This window comes from Equus przewalskii, chromosome X, assembly GCF_037783145.1.
Source record: "Equus przewalskii isolate Varuska chromosome X, EquPr2, whole genome shotgun sequence".
In the NCBI taxonomy this organism is placed as follows: Eukaryota; Metazoa; Chordata; class Mammalia; order Perissodactyla; family Equidae; genus Equus; species Equus przewalskii.
In genome coordinates, this window is record NC_091863.1 from 122,944,256 (window position 1) to 122,962,798 (window position 18,543).

The following is an 18,543-nucleotide window of genomic DNA, read 5'->3' on the forward strand; positions in this document are numbered from 1 at the left end:
GCACATGGCCGAGGGCTGGGCAGAAGCTGGTTTATTCTGAGCCTGCCTGCCGAGCCAGCTGGGGTGCTGGGGTGGGAGGGGACAGCCTACGCCTCCACAGCCCGGCCGTTGATAATGCGGATGTGGCGGATGATGTCCTGGATGGCTTCCGACGTCGTGCCCTGGCCCCCGATGTCTGGGGTGTGCATCTGCAGGAGATGGGCAAGTCTGGGCACACACTTGGGCCCCAGCACCCAACCCCTATCCTGCACGCATTCCAGGGCTGCCCACTGTTTCCGTGGCCTGCAGGGGCTGGAACTGCCCCCAGGAGGGCAGTGGTATTAACTAAGACCCAGAAGCCCTACCCGACCTGGTAACACCCTCCCCTTGGGGTCTGCATCTCCAGCCCCTCAGGCATTACACCAGCTCAGCTGGGGCTGAAGGAGGGGAACGGGGTGGTGGGGGGCAGTGAAGCAGGGCAGGGGAGAGGGGGGGCCTCACGTTTTCATTGTCCATGGATGCCAAGACGGCCTTGCGGATGGAGGTGGCATAGGAGTGGAGCCTAAGGTGAGAAAGCAAGCCTTCAGTCCTCAGGGCCTGGGGGCCTGGGGGCCCTGGCTGGGAAGGGAGAAGTGCTTACTTGAGGTGGTCGAGCATCATGCAGCTTGCCAGCAGTGTGGCCGTGGGGTTGGCGACATTCTTATTGGCGATGCTCTTGCCTGTGTTCCTCGTAGCCTAGAACAAGCAAGATGGAGGGGGTGGCGAATGTAAGGATGGAGGGTGCATGATTCCATTCACGTGAAGTGTCAGGAACAGGCAAATCCACAGAGGCAGAAGGCAGATGAGTGGGTGCCAGGGGCTCAGGGGAGGGGGATGGGGAGTGGGCTAACAAGTGCAGGGTTTCTTTTGGATGAGGACAATGTCCTGGAATTATAGTGGTGAGGGGTGCACAGCTCTGAATATTCTAAACCCCACCGAGTTGTCCACTTTTAATGGGTGAATTGGATGGTATGTAAGGTCTATTCAAAAAGGCCAGCAGCCCTTGCACCCCCAGCGGCACTCACCGTCTCAAACACGGCATACACGTGGCCATAGTTGGCCCCAGCCACAAGGCCAGGGCCCCCGACCAGCCCTGCACAGACATTGTTGACAATGTTGCCGTAGAGATTGGGCATCACCATGACATCGAACTGCTGGGGCCGGGACACCAGCTGCGGGGTGAGGAAGGGCAGAGAGGAGTTGGAGCACAAGAAGCCCAGGACACCCAGGGTGGGAGGCCACAAAGCCCCACAGCTTAACTACCTGCATAGTGGTGTTGTCCACGATCATATTCTCAAAGGTGATCTGGGGGTAGCCGGCTGCCACCTCCTTGCAACACTGGAGGAAGAGCCCGTCGCCCAGTTTCCTAGGGGTGACACAGGACACCAGCTTGGCCGTTGTAATGGTCAGCCGGAGGGACGGGGTGTACAGACGGCCACAGAAGGCTGCATTCTAATCCTCTAGCCAGTCCCCCGTCAGCAAAACGGGCATAATCCCATTCCACCTCCCTCACGTGTGCACTCTGGCAAGGCTCGGCTGGGAAACAGGTAACAGGGCACACCCCTGGGCATGGCCCCTTGGTGGGTGGCTGGGGTCCAGGGCCCCAAGTCCCTGAGAGCAGGCCCGAGCAGGCTGCCTGATTGAGTGGCTTGCGGAATGAGCAAGAGCATGGCAGGGGCGAGGAGCATACATGATGTTGGCCTTGTGCACGGCTGTCACTTTCTTGCGCCCACACTCCTGGGCCAATTTGAAGGCGTATTCAGCAATGCGCAGGGACTTGGCCTTGGTGATGATCTTCAGGCTCTCCACCACGCCTGCCACGCTCTGACAAGGGGACAAGGGAGAAGAGACCTATGTCCTGTCCAAGCCTGCCCTTTAGCACCAGCTTCTCCTGGGGCATGGCTTCCTTACCGCTGACCCTGGCTGGGCTCATCCCCAGCCCCCATGACCCGAGAGGGTGAGTGGGCGGCCCGGGCCTCACCCACCTCGTGCTCGAGGCTGCTGTACTCGCCCTCCGTGTTTTCACGGACGATAAGGATGTCTATGTCTCTGTGCCGGGTCACCACTCCTGGCAAGCTCTTACAGTGGATGACGTTGGCATAGAGATCCAGACTGGTGCTGGGGGCAGAGAGAGAGAGGCAGCTGGCCAGTGCCACAACTCTGCTGGCATACCCCACCCCACACCCAGCAAGCCTTCATCCTGTGCACAGGGCTCTCACCGGAGGATGTTGTTTCGGGACTTGTGGGACGGTGGCAGGTTATGGTTTGTTTCAATATTGCCTGCGGGACAGAAACAAGACAGACAGGCTGGAGGGCAGCCCCCAGGCTCAACCGAGCCACCATATTCCCCCTCCTAACCTAGGGAACGCGAGCCAAAAGCAGCTCCAACCAGAGGAGAAGACAGCTTCTGGCAGCAGAAATACGTCACAGAACACCAGAGTGTAACTCCAATGTACGCCCCTCCAGGGCGGGGGATGGGGGCATTTGGTTCATGGATGGGTTCTGGGGACCTAGAAGAGCACCTGAAAGATAGCAGTCACTCAATAAATAGTAAATGAATGAATGAATGAACTAAGAAATGAATAAACAAGGGTTAGCAGCTGGCCAGAAGATCTGGCCAGACCCTGGGCAGGGAATAGCAAGTGGATAGAGAGTGACCACTTCTGCTTATTAACAAGCTGGCTGGCCAGGCTGGCGCCAGCAAGGTGACCTTGGCCAGGATTACCGCCAGGCCCCACACTGAGGTGCCACACGAGCCCCACCTCAGGGGCAGACCAGGGCTGCCTGAAAAAGACCACGGCTTGGCCTTGGCTGGATCCAGGGCAACCAGAGCAAGGGCATCAGGGAGCTAGAAGCCTCTGGGAGAAGGCGGTCAGAGGGTGCCGAGCAGAGGAGGCCTTTCTCAAGGCCCACCGGGGCTGCTGGCCCCCCCAAGTCACACCCCACTGGGACTGCCTTCCCCCAGACGGCTGTGGGTACCCTGTGGTTGGCATGGCAACCCCTCCACTTGACTGCCAGGGCCTGGGGCTCTACCCAAGTTCATCATTGCTCACATGCTCCTCACAGAGAGCCAGGGATGGGCTAAAGTTCGCAGAATGAGTGATGGAAACAGTTTAACATGGACCAAAGCAAGTCAAATTCGGGAGGAACTAGAATTCCTGCCTGTAACATCCACAGCTGTGCTGGCCGGAGTCCAGGCAGCAGGCAGAGGGTTGGAACTGCGTCTCTGTGACATTTGGTTTGTGAAGGAAGCTCTGAGGGTCAAAGCTGCCCTCTGCAGAGAGGGCTGCCTCAGGAGGCAAGAAGGGAGTGTGAGGGAGCCCATCACTGGATAGGGTCTCACACAGCCTAGTGCCACCAAACTCTCAGAATCATAGCACACACGGGCTTCCAGAAGCTTCTGTCCACTCTCCAAGCACAAGGATCCTCTCAAGCCAGAAAAGCCCTGAAGTCAGAGCCATAGAGCCCCAGGGACAAGCATCAGCTCCGAGGTGAAAGGAATTGTGCACAGCACCCCGTTCCGGCACAGCGCCCCAATCCGGCCCCGGAGCTCACCCTTCAGGGCCACACGGTTCCGACGGATGGCCATGATGGCATTTCGGATGTCCTCTTCATCAGCGCTGGAGCTCACATGCACCTCCTCAAAGTCCACTGGCACACACGCGTGCCTAAGGCAGAGCTGAGTCAGGGTGGCTGGCTCCGGTCCTCCCCTACACCTCCTCCAGGAAGCCTGCCTGGACCATTGGGTACAGAGGCCTCTCCCCTGCCACTGCCCACCCTGACCTGGCTCTGGCTGAGAGGAGACTGGGCCCACCGGCGCCAAGTAAGGGGGACACACTCGCATTCCATGACATAGCTAACAGGACAGGTGTCATCACCTCTCCCACACCCAGGCCAGCATGGCGGGACCACAGGCACCAGGAGGAAAGCCTGGGCATACAGCCCCCCTGTCCAGGTTCACTGGCCCTCTTGGCACAAAGTTCTCAGGACCCCCCCAACCCCCCCACGGCTGGGCCCAAGGCACAACCTTCCCTACGGATACAGGTCAAGGGGAGGTGCGCCCAGAGACTCTGTACCTGAATACAGACTTGACGTGCAACATGAGCTCTGGCCCAATGCCGTCCCCTGGGATCATGGTCACCGTGTGCCGCCCACCATACTTAGCTGACGGTGGCTGGAAGGGGGGGGGTGAAGGCGGCCCTTCAGTTCCCTTTCTCCCACCAGCACTGACCCAGTGGGCTGGCCAATTGCGAGGTGCCAGCTCAGGGTACCTTACCCCCACACCCCACCCCATGCCATCCCAGACAGGGCTGCTTACGGGGGCTCCTTGGTCAGAAGGATGGCAGCAGAAGCAGTTCCCGCCCCCGCCTGGACTTGGGTCAATCCCAAAGCAACTAAAAGCCCCAAACCTAACAGGCAGATGAGGAAAATACTCACAATTGTACGTTGCTAGAGGGGGACAGGAAGGAAAAAGACACGGATCAGCCAAGGTCGGAGGAATAAGGCTGGGCCCGGGGAATGGGGCCTTGTTCCTGGGGACGCTGTCTAGCACAGTTCAGGTAAGGAGTCTGTGCCTCAGAGGGAAGGACACAGGGGGCCAGGGAGCAAAGAGGCACGGCATACACATGAGCACATGCACACACGTGTGCACACACACGCACACACAAATATACGTGCATGCACCCGTACACAAACGCCTCTGCACGCGCACACACAACAGGTACACGCACACACAAACACAAACATATACATGTGCAAGCACACACATATATGTGCATGCACACACCTGGGCAGGTACTTACTGAGAAGCTCCTCCGGGGGGCCCTGGGGGCACCTAGAACCTGGCAAAGAGAACAAAGATGCCAGTGGTTGTTGTCCAGCCCAGAAAGTCAATCTGGCAAGGGCCAGCTGAGCTCTTGGCAGGGAAGAGGGATCGTCCCCACCATGCCTAGACAGGCCCTGCGTGTCATCCCTCTCCACCTCCCCCACGCACCACTGTCCGGCGAACAACAGCGCACAGCAGGGGTCCACATGGATGACTCCAGAGCCTCCATTTCCCGAGGTGCAGCCTGTCGGAGCACCACAGAGAGTCACCACAACCCTTCACGCCTCCTCAGCCCCACGGTCAGGTGTCCAAAAAACGTTTATGTCTCCACCCCTGCTTTTGTTGCTTCTGATTCTTTTTTGGCCAATTACTCCTGCTTAGTGTTGGCCCACCGAACGTGGTACAATAAGGAAGCCATTATAACAAATCACGGGACCACCATGATGATAGTTTCATCGTTTCTTCATCATTTTTCCTTATTGCAAAAGCAGCATATGGTCAGAACATGGAGAAGATCGAGAGCATGGAGACAGAGGAAAAAGACAGCACCCAGCCCCCCTTGGCCCAGACACAAGCACCACCAACCCCGTAGGCAGCAGCCTACCGGAACCAGAAGCCCAAGGCAGTGCGCTGACACTGGCCCCTCGCAAGGCTTTCACAGAGCACTGCAGAACTGCTGTGAGGTCTCCCTGGATGAACGTCCCCAACCCCTGACTCAGAAGCAGCCATGTTTGGTCACTTTGGTGCCACGCTCGACAGCTTCAGAGCAAAAGCCACCCGAGCCAAATGGGACAGGTGCTGAGAAGTGACGCATCTGGAGTCCCATACTGTCCCAGAGGGAGAACCGTGTGTCCCAGGTTCCATTGCAGGGGGGCTACAGGCCCACACACATTCCTCCCTGCTGCACCCCACCCGGGGAGCCCCCAATTCAAAGCGGCAAGGGCAGAGCCAAGGTCCTCCTTGTCACTTGGGGATACCCTACCACTCGCCTAGTGGGGCAGCAGCAGAGTGTTCCAGCCAATGGCAGAGTCACCATGGCCATTTTCCAAAGAGCTGTGCCTTTCTGCGAGAAGTCCAGAAAGCTCAGGCAGAGGCTGACCATCCCTGCCTGGATCTCCCCGGCCAGTATTCACAAAGCCTCCACTTGCACGAGCCTGAGCAGCACAGGTGTGCCACTGACCTGCCCTAGCCAGGGGCTAAGACACAGGTGACTATGAGGACAAGAGGCTCTAGGGACAACTGCTGATCCATGTGGCTCCTGGATCTGTACCCCAAGCACACTCGGGGCTTTCCTGTTTTCCTTTTAGCATTTCTCAGCGTCTGGATTAATTTTATTTGTAGGCTCTCATACAAACTTGTGGAAGGCGGCTTAGACTGCTCTTCCTCCAGGAAGTCTTCCCTGATACCCTACAGCTGTCAAGCTGTCGGTCCTCCTGGGCTCCCAAAGCCCTCTGTACTCCCTCCCCTACAACCACAATCTCCCTTGGTTGTCACTGCTTTGCTCCCTCCTCAACCCCTAAGCCCCTGAGAGTAGAAGCCATGTCTGTCCAGTCCCCTGCTGTCAACCCAAGGCCCAGCAGAATGCCTGGCTCAGAGCTGGGACACAAGAAATATTTCCTGAATGAATGAGCACATCAGCCAATGAAGGACAAGATGGTATGCTTTGGGGCTAGGGAGACCTTGATCCAAATCCACCGTCCACAGCTCTTGGCAGCAAAGGACTTAATCTTACTGCATTTCCCGCCCTCACTGAACTCCACGGACAGAAGTGCCTATTTTATGCGACTACTGGAAGGATGAAGAGAGAGGGGGCTCCCACATCCCACATCTTAGCGAGGCTTCTCTCTTCGGCATGTTTCTGTTGGATCAAGTGCCAATGGTGCCTGCTTGTTTTCCCACAAGGTCCCAATTAGTAGGACCAAAGATCTAGGGTTCACCTCTAAAGGTTCCCATACCCAGGACAATCGGTCTCAGGTCAAGGCACTGCCTGTACCACCTGTTCACTGCCCCCCATCCCCACCCAGTGGGGACACAAGCACACACACGGGAGGTCAGGGACGACACAAAATGTCTTCACCAAGTCGCTGTGGAAGCCTAGCTGCCAGAGCCGTCAGGACCTCTGGAAAGCCTCTCATCAGCAAGGTGGGAGAAGTAGCATTTTAAACAGAATTTCATAAAGCATAAACTGTTACAGGGCAGTCTTCCCCAGGGGTCAGAGAGGGGAAGCATGGCAGGAGATGTGTTCAGGAGTGTCAGCAAAGTCACAGGGTTCTGGACGGTCAGAGTTGGCTGGATCCTTTGAGACAGAGGGGAAACTGGAGCCCAAAGGGAAGAGGGGGACCGGCCTAAAGCCACACAGTGGATTAGTCAGGGAGCCGGGCCTAGAGGTCATATCTCTTGTCCCCTAGGGCCAGTCCTGGCTGGATGAAGCTTCAGATGGCTTCCAACCCACCCAGGGACTAAGTTATCCTATTTAAGTCTGTAAAGAGAGAGGAATCGGGGTGGCCCCGTGGTGGAGTGGGTAAGTTCCACGCTCCGCGTTGGCAGCCCAGGGTTTCCCCAGTTCAGATCCTGGGCAAGGACATGGCACCACTCATCAGGCCATGCTGAGGCAGCGTCCCATATAGCAGAACCAGAGGCACTCACAACTACAATATACAACTATGTACTGGGGGGTTCGGGGAGAAGAAAAAAAAAAAGATTGGCAACAGATGTTAGCACAGGTGCCAATTTTTTTTTTAAAAAAAAAAAAGAGAGAGAGAGGAATCGGACCTGAATAACCAAGATCCTAAACTGAGAACTGCAGAAACAAGCCCCATGGGCTCGCACCCATCCAGTCTGAGAAACCCTAGCTCCCTCCCATTCCAGGCGCCTGCAGGGGAAAGGCATCTGGGGCTGTAAGAATGTCGGGGGGGGGGGGTGAACTCAGGGGTACTGGTAAAGTCCGATTTTCCACCTCCATTGGGACAGGTGGCAAAGCGGTCCCCAAGAGGGAGACCCGAGGAGGAACGGAGGCCGGGAACGGGATTCCCAGGGCAGCAAGAGAAAGGGGGCTGCGACATGTGACCGTCTCGGGAGGGCTCCCATAAGGATACTAAAGAGGTGACACTCGGCCCGCAGCGGCCCACTCTCCCCGCCTGTCCAGAGCTTCCCCATCACAAGATGCAGATCCCTGGGGAAGACGGACCAGGGCCAACTTTGTCCAATTCCCTCACTGACAGCGAAGGCGGCCAATCAACCCCTGAGCACAGCCCTCTCCCCGCCCCTTGCGGGGCCCGTAGCCAATCGGGCTCCACGACGCTTCAGAAGCTGCGGCCCTCCGGCCGGCCCGGCAAGGTGCGACGACCCCCAGCGAGCGCTGCAGCTATCCCAGGGGCCCGCTCCTCCTTCTCACCTCCCAAGGACGGCAGAGGAGGGTCGGCCTGAGTACTGCCTTAGCAGCACCGCCAGCAGCAGTCGCCACCTTCAGCGCCATGACGGAAAGTGAGAGCCGCCACACACAACACGCAGACACCGCTCTCGCGAGAGTTAGGCGGGGCGCGAAGGCCCCGGAACAGGGGCGGACCCAGCAGTGCGCATGCGCACGGCCGCGCCGGTTCCCACGCCCCCTTCCGGCGTTGGGAGCGCCGCCGCCGCCGCCATCTTGGGGGGGGTTGGCCAGCGGGGCTCCCGGTCTTGGGAGGGGACACGTCAGTGCCGCTAGCGACTTCACAGGCCCGCCCGGCTCGCCAGCTCCTGATTGGCTGCCGTGGCCGCTTACGCGTCGCCCTTCCTCGTCTGCCTCTCGTGTTCAGGGGAGTCGTTCTCTTTTTCCCTCGGCAGAGAAGAGGCGATGGCGGCGCTGGCATCTCTCGGCGCCCTGGCGCTACTCCTGCTGTCCGGCCTCTCCTGCTGCTCAGGTAGCGGCCTGGCCGGAGCTCGTTTCTGGCGAGCCTCTCTCCCACGACTGGTGGTGCGTGGGGGGGAGGAGGGGTGCGGGCGAATCGGGGGTCTGGGCCTTCTTCCTCCGAGAGGCAGGTGGCCTCGGGGCACGGTGACCAAGGCCACCACGCGCTCCTGCACCACACACGTTTACCCAGCAGCCAGGCTGTTGGAAGAAACAGCCAAATCTTTCCCCAGTCTGCTCCTGCGAGGAAGAGTCCCAGAGCCTCTCCCGTGTGCCCGGCCGCCAGGTCCTGCAGGGAAAGTGACACACGTCCCTGCTCCCTCTCCCGGAGCTCCCGGTTCCGGAGGGGGTCGGACAGGAGCAAAGCTTACAGCGCAGGGTGGTCAGGGCGAGAAACGGGGTTGGTGGAGAGAAGCCACTTGACCCGGTGCAGTGGGGCGAGGCCTCCCCAGGAAGGGAGCTCCAAGTGAAGAGAGGAGGAAGAGGGGACCGTCAGGGTAGAGGGGCCGTGAGGGTGGGCGAGTTAGATAGGAGCTGAAGAGGGAAAGGTAAGCGGGGACCGTGAATGCCAGGCCAGACTGCTGACTTTTTCCCTGAGGGCCTGGTGTATCCTTAAAGGGCTTTTCAGCAGAGCTGAGCCACGGTCAGATCAGTTTAGCTTCTTGAGAGGTTCTTAACACCTAGTGGCCAAGATGAGCTCAGACTGGAGTCCAGGAGTGTATTTAGGAAGAGGACCTTGCAGGAGCCAGCACCAGGTCTGAGGGTCTGGACAGGGTCCGGGCCACTCTCTGCACATTCACTTTACCTGCCCTACTTCAGGCCAGCACCATTGGTGCCTAGAGTGTTTCACCAGCTTAATTTTAAGGCCGCCCTGCCTGCACTCTTCTCACCTGCCCCTCAGCAACTCCTCACGCTGTAGCCAGTAATGTCTGCAAAGAACAAACCTGGCTGTAAAACCCTTCAGTGCTCTAGTGTCCATAGGAAATAGGTCAAGCTTAGCAGGGCACAGCAGGATCTGTGGGATGCGGCTCCTGAGAACAGAGAACTGCCCCCCACTGATGTTCCCAGGCATCTTCCTCCCGCTGTCCAGACCCAAAGCCTTCTCTCTGCCTCAGCCGAAGGCATGGCTCTGCTGGGACACCACATCCGAGAGCAGTTGGCTGAGAACTTTCCCACTGGTAGCATTTGGGTGGCACCCTTCCTTCCTTGTTGCCTCTAGCAGTGTGGAGCTGGCTAAGGCAGCATCCTTTCTAAGGGCAGCCCTGTTCAAGGGGACAAGTCGTGCTTCTGGATCTAGAGCCTCTCCCATTTTCTTCCCTTGGGAAACTCTAGGGCCAGCCTTGGCCTTCTGTCAGCTGTGGCTCTAAAGCCCCCGGGCGTGGCCGGCAGCACCATGCTTGGCATCTGCGGAGGATGCCTTTGGTAAACAGTCCAGAGCTGTGCGTGGCTCTCAATTGAGGTCAGCCTGGCCCCCTTGGCTTCTGGGGGTGCTCCAGGCCAGGGTAGCCTGCAGCCCCCAACCAGTACATGGCTTCCCTGTCCACAGGTCCAGGCACAGATGCGAGTTGTGCAGTGAATCCATCCAGTCCCATGACCACACACTTGCCTGCTCTTTTGCCCTTGCACTGAGGTTCCACCTGTACAAAGCCTCCTATCCTCCCCTCCTTTCTTCAAGGCCATCCGACCCTCCTTGCCACTGCACTTCTGACTCGTTTGGATCTGTCTCCCACACCCCATCTGGCAGGGTTCAAAGGGCCCTGCGTGTCTTCAGTTGACAAGGTCTGGGAGGCGGGGTCAGAGTGGTCCCTTCTGCCCCTCAGCCCAGGCATCTCTCCACCTCCTCCCTGCAGCAGAGGCCTGCGTGGAGCCCCAGATCACCCCTTCCTATTACACCACCTCGGATGCCGTCATTTCCACTGAGACCGTCTTCATTGTGGAGATCTCCCTGACATGCAAGAACAGGGTGCAGGTGAGGCAGTGGAGGTTCAGCCAGGAGGGTGCTGGGGTGAGAGGCAGGCAGTGAGCCTGGGACCTTGATCAGCTCTTCACTGGCAGCTGATGGGGTCAGACCTGGGAACCCATGTGGACAGGAGAAGAAAAATCTTGATTCACAGGCGTAGGAGAGATCAGGGCACTGCTAGGCCAGATTCTGGCAGGTGTTTAAAGAACATTCTCCTAACCTGCCTGGTCTGCTTTGCCTGGGTGAAGTACCATAGGTAGACACCTTGCTGTGTCTTGAAAGAGTGAATGTGGGAAGTGAGAAACAGCTAGGGGTCAGCCCCCAGGCTCCTGCATCCTTTTTCTGATTGCTCTTTGCCAAGGTGTATGTCCACATGGGTGTCCTGTAATTTCCAGACTGAGCAGCCCTGGCCTCGGCCCCTGACCTTAACCTGTATCCCAAAGGCCTGAAGAAAGAAGTGGGGCCTTTTGGGGTAGAACAGTTCTTGATTGGGCACGCTCTGACCCCAGCACCCCCTTCCAGGTTCAGAAATAACGAGGACACTTCGATCATCTCACCACTGTTCACAGTTAACAGGCTTGCTGCGGGTTAGGGAGGCCAGGCTGTAGGGGGGATGTGCCCGCCCCATAGGGGAGACACGCAGAAAGGCAGTGACAGCATTGGTGCCTGTTGGTTCCCTGGCACAGCTCTGGGTCGTGGCAAGCCGACCTCCATGGTTCTCACATGGTACCTCCTGCCAGACACACTGCAGCCGCCAACTGTGCCCAGCCTTCCTGCCCGCAGGGCATAGGCACTGCTGTGGGCAGCACGGTGGGGCCTCTGCTGATGACCAGAGAGGGAAGGAGGTGACTCTCCCTTTGTCCCCTACCCCAGAACATGGCTCTTTATGCTGACGTCAGTGGAAAACAATTTCCTGTCACCCGGGGCCAGGATGTGGGGCGTTATCAGGTAAGGGATGCTGCAGTCGTCATTTTGGGGGGAAGCCACTTGCTCACAGGTGTGACTTGAAGGTGGCCTGGGGTTCTTTGACTCAGGCCTCTGCTAGTCGTGCTGTGTCAGCGCTGGCAGGGTGGCCCTGATGTCTCTACTGCGCTCACCCCCTGCTGAACCCCCAATCCAGGTATCCTGGAGCCTAGACCACAAGAGCGCCCATGCAGGCACCTATGAGGTCAGATTCTTCGACGAGGAGTCCTATAGCCTCCTGAGGAAGGTGAGCGTCGCCAGGAGCGTGGCCCGGCCTGCAGAAGGGACGGCACCCCGGCTTCCACAGCCATGTCCACCCCACAGGCCCCTCTTCCTAAGGCTCTGGCCACGAGAGACCTTGCTTATGGGGAGCAGGATGGCCAGATGGGCGCCTTCCTGCCCGCCTAACCACCCCACCGGTCCCTGTGCCTTCCGAGTTCCTCTCTCCTGTTTTCCATGCTCAGGCCAGTGTTCCTGCCTCTCCTACCCCTCCCCTCCCCACCCCATCCCACCTGGCAGGGCCCCCTGACCCCAGCACCTCCCTTGCAGGCTCAGAGAAATAATGAGGACATTTCTATCATCCCGCCCCTGTTCACAGTCAGTGTGGACCATCGGGTGAGTGGGCTGAAGAAGCTGACCTGGTCTCAGGGGAAGCAGGGAGGACACAACAAGCCTCACCCTTTTGGGGGGTGGGGGGTGAGGGCTGGGCCGTAGTTGGCCAGTGGGTCTTCCTGCCACAGAACGAGGGTGACTGGGGCTGGCTGGCCCCCTCGCCTGTCCTTCCCCTAAGCTGGCTTTGGTCTCCTTTCTTGCAGGGCACCTGGAATGGGCCCTGGGTCTCCACTGAGGTGCTGGCCGCAGCCATTGGCCTAGTCATCTACTATCTGGCTTTCAGCGCCAAGAGCCACATCCAGGCCTGAGGGTGGCGCCCCTGCCCCCTGCTTCTTTGAATAAACAGTCACTGGCTCCTCACTTGAGTTGCTGTGCTTCGACCCCCAGGCAGAGCCAGTGTCCCCAGTCCCCTCCCTCTTGGCTCTCTTGCGTTTGCTCCGCTCTCTGCCATTGCGTGCTCTCCTTCCTCAGCCCCCAGTTAGGCCTGCCCTGCCTGGTGTTCCCAGTGCCCAGTGTCCACCTTCTGCCCCTCCCAGTTGCCTGCATGGTTTTGAGTGGGGCATGGGGTTACACCTCCCCCCACTCATGCCTTCTGGCAGAGAGGACTGCCTTGTTCTCTCCTGCCCTCACCCAGCTCCCTGGCAGAGCTGTTTGTTTGTCTGGCCTGCTGGGTGTGGGTCTTCTAGTGGTCCACTCAGGGAAGGGCCTTCTGACCACCTGCCTTTGCGAGGGCAGCTGCCCAGGGAAAGTGGGGGGGCCCTTCCCAGCTTCTCCAAAATCCAGCAGTCAGCAACACATGTAGGCACAGCCCTGCCTGACCTTCAGAACAGCTCCCGTGTTTGGAGCCCTGGCCCCAAGCCACACACTGACAAGCTTTCCTTGCTTTTCCCATGGAGCGCTGTGAGCGCCCCATCTTGCTGATGGGGTTGAAGCTGACACACCTGGCAGCTCGGGGGTGGGGGTCATTCCAAGCCTACACCCCCACCCCTCCACATTGCCTCCTAGTATGCGCCACTTCATGGTGTCAGGTGGGACACATAGAAGGCACAGGAAGACATGACCTGGAGCCCACATCTCTGAGGAGCCCACTCACTACTAGCCTTTCCCTAGTGCCACTGATGGCTGGAGAGCTGGTGAGTGCTCAGGGTGCAAATCCCAGGGAAGCCATTCCCAGCTGTGGTCCTAGTCAGTTTGCTCAGCTGTGACGCAGTGACTGCTTCCTCTGGGATGTCTGTGAGGAATCACTGGGACCAGCTGGCAAAGCCCCTGGCAGCCTGGTGCTCGATCACAACGGCTAGCTAGGCTAGTTAACCAGCACAACGGCTGCTAGCCGGCTGTTACCAAAGAGAAACAGTCTGAGTAACTGCGGTGGAAGACGCCAGGTAGGCTGCATTTGAAAAGGAGGGTAGACCCAAAACCTACCTGGGAGGGGGCCCTCCTCAGTACCTGGGTTCTGTCTTCTGAGGTGGTGGGAGGGGCCAGGAATGTGGAGGGTGAGGGTGGCTTGTGACCCAGGACTGCCTGGGGACCTCCAGATAAGGGGTCGCCAGCCTCTCCCTTCACCCTCAGTCCTCGGGCAGTGGGTCGGGATGAGGGCAACTGGGAGGAATGGGGAGGCTCCAGGAAAGAGCTGGGTCCTTGCCCCAAAAGTGGGAGTACAGCAGGAGGGTTGGGGCTGAGAGTCCGGCCAGGACCAGGCCAGGTTAGGCCGCTGGCTGATGGGGTTTCTACATTCCAGAAAGACCAGCAGTGGGAGCTCAAGGGGTGCCTGCTGGCAGTGATCACCACTCCGCCTTATTGCTAAGGAGTGCAGGGAGACAGGTCCTCACCTTCTGCCAACAGTCTGCAGGGCAGGTTCTCAGGGCCTGGCCAGGCGGGAGGTGAGGCAGGCAGGGTGGACAGTGGCAGCTGTCAGCCACCCAGTGGCTCTTTTTGATCTTGGCTCCACCACCCTGCCCAATGGTGGTGGGATGTGAATGTGAAGTCAGTGTTCCAGGGCATCAGTAGCCAACAGCTGCTAGCCCTCCTGGCACCACCTCTCCCAGAGCCAGTGAGAGCTGAGCCCCAGTGCTGGCTTCCAAAGGCCAAGGGCCTCCAGGTTCTGGGTTTGTCCTGGCCCACATCCCAGGAGCACTGGGCCTTCAGCACTCCACTCCCACCCCCCAGAGCAAGAATGGAGTCACTCTAGAGTCATCACAGTGAGTCGCCCAGCAGCTGGAGAGGGATGCCCTGGAACAGTTGGCCCTGATTCCCAACTCCATCCAGTTTTCTGTGACAAAGGCCAGGCCCTTGGAGCCCCATCCTCCTCCACAGGGGCCTATATGGAGCCCAAGTGTCCCTTCCAGAAAAGAGGAAGCTGGTCACAAGAGTCAACGGGGCTAGCCCTCAGCTCTAGAGGCCTTGGAGGCCTAAGGAAGCTGGCGTCTCCCCTTCACCCCTTTTCACCAACAAGCCCTTCCCTCCCGCTGCTTTTTCCCTGGCCTGCTGTGTGACCTGCTGTGTGGCCGAGAGATGCAGCCAGCACCCTCAGGGGCCAGCCTTCCCAGCAGGGCACCCAGCTTCTGACTGGCACCCAGCTTCTGATTTCTCGCTCATGCCCATCTCTGCAAATTAGCCTAATTAACAAGAGGTCTGCATTACTGTTTCAGAATTTTAATACATCCTCTCCCACTTCAGCTGGGGGCAGTGTCCCATGTTTGTCCGGGAGACTGAGCTCCTCGGCTGCACTGCCCACTGCAGGGGGCGCCATGCACATGATAGGCCATGCCCATAGTGCCCCTGGACTTGCTGTCTTTGGGGCCCTGGCCCCTACCCAGCATTTAGCATGGTTCCTAGCACGTAAGAGATGCTTGATGGTTTGCTGCACTGAATGGAACTGCAAGCATTTGCCTGCCCCTCTGGGAGTTCCAGAAATGGAAGGGCCCTCTGCGGCCAGCAGTGTTCATCCACCTGGCCAAGATATTTCTAAGCATCTTCTCCGTGCTAGGCACTGGGGGGGGGGGGGTGTTCCCCAAATACAGAGTAGCTTCTGCCTTTCAGAAGCTCCCAGTTCCTTGCCCCTGCCAGGGCTCTTCCTGAGCTGGAGGGAGGAGGGGGAGTGGGACGGGGTAACCCATTTCTCTCGGGTTCCACCAAAGCAGGGGTGTTGGCCTCATCCACGTGCCAGTGGCAGGCCCCCGCAGCCAGTCCTGAACCAGGCCTCTGCCATCCTTCCTACATGAGTACCATGTCACATCTCTGAAATGATTCATGTGACTCTGTCATGTCTCCTGCCAGGGTACAGGACACTGACTTCAGAAGACCTTGCTGTTCCTCAGTGACACATCAAGAAAGAGCTGAGTCACAGCTTTCAATTGACCCCATCCCACCCCGACACGTCCCTACCCTGCCCCAAACTGACATTGACACCTCTTCTCCCAGCATGATGAGAGTGAACACAGGGAGGCCAGGAGTCACAGTAAAAAGGCAGCTTGCTTTATTCACATGATGCCGATGGGGGACAGGGGCGGGCAGCCTGTCTGCCTCCGATCTGAGGCTCTCTGAGCTGGAGAGCCCAGGGGGCCTGAGGCCAGCTCTCACTAAAATGCACAGGTCCCTGAGGGCTGCCCAGTCCACACTTGCAAAGTGGGGTGCCGGGCATCTTCTTCCCAGTCAGCCCAGCTGGCCGGGCAAGCCTTTCACTTGGGTCCGGGCCCCTCCCTCAGCTCCATGTGGGTCTTGTTGCCAAGGTCTTCTGCTGCTACTCATGGGGCTTGGCTTCTGGACCCCTCACTGTCTAAGCGCACCCCTCAAGCCCACACAGAAGAGACGCTGCACTCCTGACAGCATGAGGCACAGCCCCGGGCTTGGCGATTTCTTCTTGGATGGACACTGCCCCCTCAGTCCCCGCAGCCTCGGATATCCCTCAGTCACTGGGGAAGCAGGTGGCTCCCAGGGCAATCCTCACAAGCCACATCAGAGGCTTCCAGTCCACACATCTCAGAGTGGAGGCTAGCAGAAAGCTGCTTCCTATTCTTCCCTTCTTTCCCACCCCATCCCTTCCCCCCCCAGCCCTCCCGTTTTTCCTCCCCCCCACCTCCTTCCCAGCCATCACTTGGGATTCCACCTTGTCAGGTTACCTGAAGGAGCTGCCAGCCCCTAGAGCAGGTCCACAAAACAGAAAAACGACAACTGGCAAGCACAGAAAGGGAGAAAAACCACAAAAATCAGGGTTGCCTTTGTCTATAAACAACAGAGGCTGCCAGCAGGGAGAGAGGCTGTGCTCAGGTTGAAGCCAGACGTTCTCGTGCTTACAACAGTCCTCTCACCTCTCCTTGTCAGCTCAACTTCCCCGCCCCCAAGTACCCACGCAGAGAGAGCTCTGGAGGGGTATGCACGCGCATGCGTGCGCAGGTGCCTGAGCTCCATGTCGCACACACACATGCACACAGCGGAAGGGATATCCATCACAGGTCTGTCCCCAATGCCAGTGGTCGACATAGTCTCTGTACTTGGGGAGAAGAAAGTAGGTGATGCAGAGAAGTGTCCCTTCTCAGGGCTTCTCTCTGATAACAGAGTCCTGTGCACACACATAAAGATAGGTGTGGCACACACAGACACACACTAGATTCTAAGGGAGAGTAGGGACGGGATGGGGTCCCAGGAGACTCACTGGACTTGGGCCGAGGCAGAGGGCCCGCCCTGGAGCGCAGCTGGGCTCCCATCTGGGCAGCTCAGACTGTGGTGACCGAGAGCAGCGGGTTGTAGACCCGCTTGCCGTCGGCTGAGCGTGTGCCATGGGCCAGCATCTCCTGGATAGTGATCCAGTTGTCTAGGATCTTCTTGTTCCTCTTCTTCATGGTCTTGCGGTGGCTCAAGGCGATGATGTTGAGCTCCGCCTTACTGTCGCCATTCTGCTGCTCCCTCAGGCACTCCAGCCTGCTCTGCATCATAAACTCACGTCGCTTCCGCTGCTCTCGGGCCCGGATCAGGTGCTGCTTCCGTTCCTCCTTGCTCCAGTACCGGCCCATCTTCATCTCGCTCACTGCATCATCGTCGGTGGTCATGCCGCTGCGCTCCTCCCGGATCTTCAGGGCCCGGGCTTTTAGGAGGCGATCGCGCACTGGCCGCTTAGCCACATAGCGGGTCCCATCACTGCGCACCTTGACCTTCCACTCCATGCGTGGCGCTTCCGTGGCCACCGCCGCCCCGCCTACCCGAGGACTGCTAGCCAAACTCAAGGGGCTGTGGCCCAGCTCCTCCAGGCCGCGCGGCGGGGCCAGCTGCACACAGCTATGGTAGTGCTCGCTCTCCTGGCCCTGACCACGGTGGCGCCGCGAGAGGTAGGGGCTGCCTTCAGGGCCCATGCACTCCAGGGTCACCCCTGTCTTGGGGCTGCGGCGGACTCGTTCCTCCGAGTGCTGTCTCCGGCCCACCTCAGGATCCCGGGATAGGGACCGGAACTTGGAGGGGCTCCCCTGTGGAGGAGCGGCCTTGGGGTGGGTGGCGACAGGGGGGCCGGAGGGGGTCCGGTTCAAGTTGGAGTTGCCAGCAGCAGCCCGCCTCAGGGGGCTCTCCTGCAGGGGCTCTGCAAGCAGTGGGGTGCTGCGGCAGCTCTCACCCGTGTTGTAGGCGCTGGTGCTGTCCTTGTCCGACTTCTCAGGCAGCTCAGAGATGTCAGACAGCTCATGCTTCTTGGGCTCACCGGCCCCCAGGTCATAGAGGCTCTCCTCCTCCAGCAACCAGGCCTTCATGCAGCGCTCCCGCAGCTGCTGCATCTTCTGCGCCCGCAGGATGTTGCGACACTTGAACTCCAGGTGCCGCAGCTCCTCCTCCAGCATGGCCATCTCATGGCCCAGGCTCTCGTTGCGATTGACATCCAGGCCACTGTTGCTGCTGGCGGCCCGGGGAAAGAGGAGGCCCAGCTGGTTGCCATTCTCCAGGTGGCACTTGATCTCCAGCAGCTCGCGGTAGCGCTCATATTCCTCATCGGTGAGGCCTGGGAGGTCAACCCCCCCCAGCCCCGCCCCCTCAGCCAGCAGGGAGTCCATGCTGAAGTGGAAGTCGTGGCTCTGCAGGGCGTCCCCTTGCAGGCCAAACTTGCGCAGGGTCCCAGGTGTGTTGGTGGCACTCAGGGGCTCGTCCCCCAGCAGGTCGTGCTCAGAGCTCTCCTCGTTGCGGGTGCTCTCGTCGGTCCGGCCCACCCCACTGTCCAGCTCCTGGCTGTTGCTCAGGCCTGGGCCCACATCAGGGGCCCCTTTCTCCTCTTCGTCCCCAAGCTGGGGCAGAAAGACGAGCCCC

General features: G+C 59.0%; 3 protein-coding genes across 12 annotated transcripts in view; 1 reads left to right on the forward strand and 2 right to left on the reverse strand.

The window, feature by feature from the left end:
• Positions 1–16: 16 nt before the first annotated feature.
• Positions 17–8,394, reverse strand: IDH3G (isocitrate dehydrogenase (NAD(+)) 3 non-catalytic subunit gamma). 4 transcript variants are annotated; one of them, XM_070604554.1, is made up of 13 exons: positions 8,238–8,394; positions 4,821–4,859; positions 4,456–4,467; positions 4,095–4,192; positions 3,574–3,686; positions 2,238–2,298; positions 2,004–2,136; positions 1,709–1,842; positions 1,282–1,384; positions 1,044–1,190; positions 620–714; positions 481–541; positions 17–188 (listed from the first exon to the last, which is right to left on the reverse strand). In XM_070604554.1, the coding sequence occupies exons 1-13, from the start codon at positions 8,316–8,318 to the stop codon at positions 87–89; spliced, it is 1,179 nt and encodes a 392-aa protein (XP_070460655.1). In that variant the 5' UTR covers positions 8,319–8,394; the 3' UTR covers positions 17–86. The 4 variants fall into 4 exon arrangements, with proteins under 4 accessions (XP_070460655.1, XP_070460657.1, XP_070460656.1 ...); XM_070604556.1 differs by having other exon boundaries at positions 4,337–4,467; positions 8,238–8,382; XM_070604555.1 differs by lacking the exon at positions 4,456–4,467.
• Positions 8,374–12,624, forward strand: SSR4 (signal sequence receptor subunit 4). Its single transcript, XM_070604558.1, has 6 exons — positions 8,374–8,742; positions 10,580–10,698; positions 11,563–11,637; positions 11,810–11,899; positions 12,202–12,267; positions 12,468–12,624. The coding sequence occupies exons 1-6, from the start codon at positions 8,676–8,678 to the stop codon at positions 12,570–12,572; spliced, it is 522 nt and encodes a 173-aa protein (XP_070460659.1). The 5' UTR covers positions 8,374–8,675; the 3' UTR covers positions 12,573–12,624.
• A 3,092-nt stretch (positions 12,625–15,716) lies between these two features.
• Positions 15,717–18,543, reverse strand: part of PDZD4 (PDZ domain containing 4) — a 32,605-nt gene continuing 29,778 nt past the window's right edge. For all 7 annotated transcript variants that reach the window (XM_070604562.1, XM_070604565.1, XM_070604559.1 and 4 more), the window contains one exon: positions 15,717–18,521. In XM_070604562.1, the coding sequence (XP_070460663.1) occupies positions 16,977–18,521 (1,545 nt within the window). In that variant the 3' untranslated portion in view covers positions 15,717–16,976. The remainder of the gene's footprint in view (positions 18,522–18,543) is intronic.

Bases quoted from the DNA above. Each gene is read 5' to 3' on its own strand.
- IDH3G (XM_070604554.1), bottom strand. From the start codon at position 8,318: ATGGCGCTGAAGGTGGCGACTGCTGCTGGCGGTGCTGCTAAGGCAGTA. The intron at 4,860-8,237 runs GTGAGAAGGAGG...TCTCTTTGCCAG, and splicing joins TCCTCTGCCGTCCTTGGGAG to GTTCTAGGTGCCCCCAGGGC. The intron at 1,843-2,003 runs GTGGGTGAGGCC...TCCCCTTGTCAG, and splicing joins ACAGCAGCCTCGAGCACGAG to AGCGTGGCAGGCGTGGTGGA.
- SSR4 (XM_070604558.1), top strand. From the start codon at position 8,676: ATGGCGGCGCTGGCATCTCTCGGCGCCCTGGCGCTACTCCTGCTGTCC. The intron at 10,699-11,562 runs GTGAGGCAGTGG...CCCCTACCCCAG, and splicing joins CATGCAAGAACAGGGTGCAG to AACATGGCTCTTTATGCTGA. The intron at 11,638-11,809 runs GTAAGGGATGCT...CCCCCAATCCAG, and splicing joins AGGATGTGGGGCGTTATCAG to GTATCCTGGAGCCTAGACCA.